The 7,494-nt window shown below is 42.5% G+C and overlaps 1 protein-coding gene across 1 annotated transcript in view; it reads left to right on the top strand.

Annotated features, from left to right (window-relative positions):
- Positions 1 to 3,385: 3,385 nt before the first annotated feature.
- The window catches only part of Tfb1 (transcription factor B1), a 46,745-nt gene continuing 42,636 nt past the window's right edge, over positions 3,386 to 7,494 (top strand). Inside the window, exons 1-2 of the mRNA XM_050184471.3 lie at positions 3,386 to 3,964; positions 5,869 to 6,076. Of these exons, the coding sequence (XP_050040428.1) occupies positions 3,811 to 3,964; positions 5,869 to 6,076 (362 nt within the window). The 5' untranslated portion in view covers positions 3,386 to 3,810. The remainder of the gene's footprint in view (positions 3,965 to 5,868; positions 6,077 to 7,494) is intronic.

The following is a 7,494-nucleotide window of genomic DNA, read 5'->3' as shown; positions in this document are numbered from 1 at the left end:
CCCTCCTCATATATAGACACTGTTTTTCTAATTGGAGCAAAAGAACAAGAATAGAAAGTAATTAAGTTATTTGGGCCTCACCGTACGTGCAACATCTGCAAGAAACAACTGTCGTTTTTTTTTCTAAACTGTAGCTAAGAATGAGCGACAAGACCACATACACAGATCTGTCAACGTGTGTATCGAAGACACCGTGCTCTTGCTTAGTTTGTTTCACCGCCGTTCACCCAGTGGTCGGGTGAAGCTCGCTTTGCGCGTGTTTCCTTATTTCTCTCGGAAGCACGCACTTGCAAGAAACCATTTCCGTGTAAGCTGTACGATCAATCGCATTTATAATCGGAACCACAGCTTTTTATAAACATGTCTCACTTCGAGCTAAGAACCACTTGTCGTAGGCGGAAGTCTTAAGCACAACTTGTTAATTGTTGGTGCAGATGACGAGGATCGACAGCCTTGAGCTGAACGCGGCTCATGGCAGATCATTAACAAACGTTAAAGAGTAAAAAGAAGAAGAAGTAAGGGAAGGGGGGAAGCGTTCCAGTGAAGAAGAATGACGTGGTCCTAAGCGGCATTGTTACGCAAGAGCACAGCACGCGCTTTCTGGGCCTGGACGTGCCTTTCATGAAGCTCACTGATTACACACAGTGAGAGAATAAACTTTATGGAAGCAATTTTTTGCGAATGGAGGGGATCTTATTCCAAGGCTCCCGTGACCCTGGCTATATTTTAGGCACTGTACCTCCGCCGCCGAGCGGGCCCGGTTTGGCGCTGGTCATAGAGGCTGGAGTTGATTGAGCAGCACAGCATCCCATATAAATGAGATAGGGCGTAAATATTTTGCTAGCTATTGAAATACAGCGAAGGTTGACAACCGCTGACAAGCCCCCGTCCTCGGGACTTCCCTATCGCGTCCCAACATCCATGCACCGCTTCGGAGACAAACAGAACGTCCTTCGGACATCTAGTTTCGGATATCTTACTAAGGACGTCCCATCGATATGATATCTTGTTCTTGCTTATTTTTGTTTTTTTTTGCCCACATACATGTGAATAGTTCTCTTCCCAGTAGCTTGATCTTTCAGTTTCCACCTGAGAGAAATGCATTTTTCTAATATGTTCATGTTATAATCTGAAGCTGTCATGTCTGCAGCTCAAGTGTGCATATCCTACCTTGCGTAAGTTTTGAAGCAGCTTGCGTTAAGAGCTTCAGTTACAGTTCAGTATGCCACTTAATTTTGCCTTGCGGAAGACCCACAGAAAAAGAAGAAGCCCACTACACTTGCGTGCTCGCGCATGTGCGCATGCGTATGCACGTAGGCAAACTTTTTGATATTTCTCTTATCTTACACTGCGCAAGAGGCCCTGACATGTACCCGCAACGTGCCAAGCGCATGTCCCCATGGTACCCCATCGCACGATCTTGGGTGCCCATACGCCACCCAAGCGATCGTGCGATGGGACGTCCGCTGGACGTATATATATATATATATATATATATATATATATATATATATATATATATATACTGCGATCTTTTATAAGACCTTAGGTGGGCATACAATATATATACAAGTAAACACACGTTGGAAACAGCAAATAAAATTCAAAATAAATCATAAGCCATTTCATATTACAAATCATAAATCAATATCAAGGAATAGAAATGCAAAAATATAAGATACAAATGCAACAAAAGGATATAATGTAGTACAAAATATGGTATAGGAAATTAAAGACGGGTTTCAAACATTTGTAGGGACTTTTATGATACCGCATCATTAGTAAGATTATTTCAATCTGTAATCGTTTTGGGGAAATAGGAATACTTATAAGAGTTGATACTTGCGTTTAGTGGTGTCACTCTAAAATCGTGCCGCTGTGTTGTGTTATGTCCAGAGGAGTACAGTATGACGTTGGCTGCGTTAAAATTGTATTGAACTTTGATTAATTGAAGAAAGAAAGTTTAAACGACAGATGCGATTTCTATGAGACTGGAAGCAAACTACTTTGATTAAGTAGATGAGCGAGAGATGAACGGCCATAGGAGCTATGAATAAACTGCACTGTTTTTTTTTTTTTTTTTTGCTGTGTGGTTTGCTGTGCAGCAGGTTTTAGTGAATGAATCCGAGTTTAGGACGGCATATTCTAACATGGGACGAATAATGGTGTTATATGTGAGAAAATTAACGCTCACTGGGGGGCGTGAGCTTGAAAGCACGTCGAAGTAAAAAGAGTTTGTGAAGGGCGTTAGCTGTGGCGTTATCTACGTGTTGTATCCAGGAGAGATATTTACAGATCTGAAGCCCTTGTAGCTGTTCACTTCAGAAATATAATTATTATTAGCAGTATAGTTAAACAGGAGAGGCACTAAACTGGAATATGCAAATGTTGATCGGAGTTCAAACACTAGTGGAGAATATTAAGAGGAAGCTTTAGCTCGGGTGGTCGTATCTGAACACATGTAAAAGGAGAATTCGTTTTTCTCAGCAACCACTGCAGAAAATTTAGAGAGGTTTGTTGCACTTAAAGGAAAAACTTAAAATCTAGTGACTGTTGGTTTCGAGTTTTTGCCATAGGTCGTTAATTTTCATATAAAAATTGGCAAAAATCGCAAATTTTCAGAAAACGGAACTATCAAGTTTACAACTCTGTAACTCAGCACTGAAACACGATATTATAATTATGTGAATTGCATCTAATAGCACATCTAAAACGGTCAAAATTGATATGTCACACATGAATCTAAAAAATAAATTGGTAATATGGAAATACAGCTTTTGCAGAACCCTTGTATACAACGTAAAAAAAAATCACGTAAAATATAAAATGACATATCAAATTTGTCCGCTTTCAATGACCTAGAGGATGCCGTTTACAGAACTGCGATATCTTTTCTTAATGCAGAGCTAATAATTTGTAAACTTCGTGCTTCTATTTTTTTCAGACCCCTCCCCACCAACTCGCAGGGCTCACAATAAAGTTCTTTCCTCCTCCTCCTCCTCACATTTTTGAAAATCTGTTTAACAAAATCCAGGCCCTAAATCAATATTTCGCTTCCAACAAACACTATATAGAATTTATTTAACTTTCTCTCTCAAATGCAAGAAATTACATTGAAATCGGTCCAGGGGTTATCCCAGAAATACATTTTCGCGTTTTATATGTATTTGAATAGGCCGCGTCGGAGTTGGGCTCGAGCTAAAGCTCCCTCTTAAAAAAGGCCGTAAAATCCAAAGAAATGCGGTACAGCCATTCCATCGTAGCGTTAACGGACTTGTGTCGCCACCGACTGGCGGTTTACAAAACTATAGTTCGACGCTGCGCAATCTCGGAGGCCACATTTAGAAACAATTTTGCCGCTAGGCGGCCGATGCCGACAATTCACAACATGTTGAATGGTTGAATGGAGATTACCGGCGGTTCTGGCACTAGTAGATAGTAGTCGTGTAGTAGAATTTGCTTAAATTCTTTCCTGGCTGCTGCAAGTGTAGCGTATTATATGTTGTACATTGTCCGAAGGCATTGTGTGTTTTCGCCCGCGAAGGTTTTCGGTGTTCATTTGTTCCGAATGTGCGAACAGCGGACCAAATTTCCTGCCGTTCTTCGGTTGCGATTTGTTTTACGAAGAACTAATCTTCCCGTATGAATCGCCCACTCTCAAGCTACAGATGCGTCGGTTACCTTGACTACTTCATCTCAAGCGTGGCTTCAGTTTCGTTTCGCGTCCTTCAGTATCAACACTGTGCGCCTGAATTCTAAAATCGGTGGGTGCTTGCTTTGGGCGCGAATTCGCCCCATCGACTCGAAGCCATGGGCACATCTTCGGAAGACGTTCTTCTGATGGTTAGTAACGTGCGCTACAAGAAGAACAACGGGACCCTCTACTTGATGGCAGAGCGCATTGCCTGGATGTTGGAAGGCAAGGATTCCTTTTCCGTGAGCCACAAGTACGCCGATATCAAAAGTGAGTGCTCATGTCGTGAAGGGTGTGACAGTAGCAGCGATGACTCGCGAACCAGGCTGTTACATGATGCCACGTGTGCGTGTGTATATGTATAAACATGATCGCGCGGCGCGTGAGGTAGTTCTGCTTGAAATTCAGTTATGCAAGCGCACGATAGACGTTCCAGTGTCAGTTCCGCGAGACTGCCGTGTCGAACCTTTGATCTTGGCAGCGTCTCGGGAGGATTCCTGAAACGAATTTCTCCCGGCATTCACCTCCTTTTGGCGCTCGGAGGTCACGCGACAAACTGCCTGAAAAAACTGCCTGCACGTGTGCACGAGAGTCTGCAGGTGTGCCCGAACCTAACCTAACCTAACCTAACCTAACCTAACAATAGGAAGCAAGTGCCGGGAGAAATTCGTTTCAGAAATTCTCCCAGCTGCCAGGAGAATGCACACTGGCTTTAATCTTCATTGTGAAAAGCTGCGCGACTTTAAACAGCTTCTCGAAGTTCATTTCATTAACTAGTAACAGCAGCTGTTCAATTCAGCCACATGACGACACCTGCTGAAAAAGCTAGAGTACTAATGGACATTGAACAGGCACAGCAACATGCCACAGTCACTACCGTTGGCAATTATTGAACTAATACAGGTAGCCCCGGCACTGAAGAATATGCACCCAGAAAACTATCAAGGAAGACCGAAGGCCTGGGCTAAAGCCCACGTTAGAATGTTCGCCAACCACGCTGCTGTCAGATACATGGACGTGGCAGAATATGAGCGACACAGGGCGTCAGCTATCAGCATCATAGACCAGGCGACAAATACAATCGTCACAGCATTCATAAGAATGTCCAGCTCGCTAGAAGCTGAAAAGGCTGCCATTGCCCTCGCTGCCACCTGCAGTGACCCAAACACCATCATAGTCCCTGAAGTGGCCTGCTGTGCCTACCTAGACGGATGCGCATCACACCGACTACTGATGACATATCGAGACAAACTGCATTGAGTCAAGTAGTATGGAACCCTGGCCATGAGGCCATGCCTGGTAATCAGTGAGCCCACAATGTAGCTCAAACGAGTACCCTCCAACCACCGGGAAATGGTACTCAGGCAATGGGGATGAATTCTTTTTTAAAAAGGGGATGTGCACGTTTTATTAATGTGGAACCTGTGGCCATCAGAACTAGGGTGGTGTCACCTTCTTTTGCTTTATCTGTCACTGCTTTTCCAATCAAGTTATCCTTTATTGAAAAAAATAAATAAAGAATTTGTTCATTCATTGATATAGGTTAACAATGCAAGGATTGGTAATGCCAGTGTAAAAGTCATTATAGTCCTCAAGTTGTCACCAAATTTATGATATCCGCCATGATTTCTCAGTGACTAATGAGTTGTGCTGGTAAGCACAAGGTTGTGGGTTCGACCTCGGCCATGGCGGTCGCATTCCAATGGAGGCACAATGCAAAAATGCTCGTGTACTGTGTTTTGAATGCACATTAAAGAACCTTATGGGTCCAAAATGAATCTGGAGCCTTCGCTGCATACGCCATCCTTCATAACCCACTGTACAGTTTCTGTGCATTAAACCCCACAATTATCTAAAATTTGCTGTAGTTTAGGCAAGCAGTAATGGGACAGCTCACTTGTGAATGATAACACTGTCATCATTCAATTCTCTAGGTTGATCTCGGCAACATTTGCAGTCAGTAACAGTATCTTGTGTAAATTATAATGTTGTGAAAGTTTCAGTCACCTGCTCTCACTACATTTTGATTGTTTCGTAATTGCAAATAATGGTGGTATTTTGATGTACAGCATGTGATCAGCGTTCATGATTGAGTGTTTACATTCCAGCACATAACTCTCATCCACTTTGGGTAGTTAAACGTGCTTGTGCTTGTGTTTTTTTTCTTCATGCAGTGCAAAAGATATCTCCAGAGGGCAAGGCTAAAGTGCAGCTCCAAGTTGTTCTTCATGGTACCGAGGGTTCTGCGACCACCTTCCATTTTGTCAACTCTCTGGGCACCCAGGCTCAACTGGAAGACAGGAACAGCGTGAAGGAGCTTCTACAGCAGCTGCTGCCAAAGTTCAAAAGGACTTTGAATTCTGACCTTGAAGAAAAAAACAGGTGCTCTGTGACAATACTTTTTTGCCTCGCTTGAATGCCGATTGCTTGTTAACACTTGATGCAAGAGGGATAAATGTTAAATTCACATAACAGAAATAAGCTATGTCATCTGTAATCTGTAATCAGAATAATGAGAAAACGCCTTTTGGGGGTTTAGCTTTGGGCTGCAGTAAAACACATGCAAGTCACATATTACTTGAAGAGGCAGTAAGCAAAGTTTGTTATGGTGAACATATTGGTCTCCAAATCAACTGCAGTGCTGTGAAACGCACCACAGCAATGCTGCTGTAGCTTTCTTTTGCTGCACGCAGATTCTGAATTGCTCCTTTGGCTTCAACAAGAAGCCACCAAATATTAGCCTGCTTTGTCATAGCAATCCACAAAAACACTTTCTTGTGATTAAATTTCACATGAAAGAAAAAAAAATAATGAAAGAAATTTGAAGTTGCCTTTCCCATTTTGGATATTGTAAATCAGATGGCACCTTCTGGACTCAAACCAAGAGACAGTGGGATTGAGTTCTTATAGATCTCCTGAAATTCACTTTCTGCACCTTTATGACCCTCAATTTTTTTTTCTTGTTAGGTTTCCTTTTTTTCATCGACTTAAACAATTTTACAAAAACATGGTCTCTTAGATTCCACTATGGGTGGGGCCCTCTTGTCAAGTGGGTCTCCAGTCAGTCGCAATTATATTAATATACCTTGTATAATGCAGTTGGTCTTAACCAGGTAGATTTTGTGAGTCATGAACAATGAACTTAGAATGACAGTTTCCGTGGGCAAACATAATGCAGGTTGTTGGCATGATTGGAAAGTTTGTGCGGTGACAATGTACATGCTATGCACAAATGGCGTGAAGGAATTTTTCTCCGGCTTGAAGTACAGACAACAGCAGACAAAAACATAGCATCAGTGCTGGCTCTCAAATGATGTTTTTTTTTAAAAATTAAACAGCATACATATAGCATTTTCTCATGACGACAGCACAACTGAAGAGAACACTCGACCAGGATTGCAAGAGGGTAGAATGCATGCTCGAATATAGGCAACTCTCATTGAGTCAAGTGCTAGTGCTAAAAAAATAATGATGCAACAAAGCCAACCTGACCAAGCAGCTTGTTTTCCCAGAAAGCCATTTGCTTCCCTAGCTGTTCTGGTACACATGTTCACAGTTCTGCAAATGGTCAATTAAGGCTGCCTTAGATGTGCTGTCAGTGCAAGTTCAAGCACGAACTTGTCGCAGGTGACTGGAGCATATTGCTACATCTCCAGATCTGCCTACAGTTGTAACTGTGGCTTAAAAAGGGGCCACGACAGTGCATGCAACTTTTAAAACAGCTTTTAGAACATTTTCTGCACAAGGGCGCTCAAAACAAGTGAAAGTACTTCAAAGTTAGTGGCGTCCCACTGACCTGC

The sequence above is a fragment of the Dermacentor andersoni genome, chromosome 4 (assembly GCF_023375885.2).
Source record: "Dermacentor andersoni chromosome 4, qqDerAnde1_hic_scaffold, whole genome shotgun sequence".
Classification (NCBI taxonomy): Eukaryota; Metazoa; Arthropoda; class Arachnida; order Ixodida; family Ixodidae; genus Dermacentor; species Dermacentor andersoni.
Note: the sequence above shows the minus strand (reverse complement) of the source record. Positions and strands in the feature narration are given on the sequence as shown.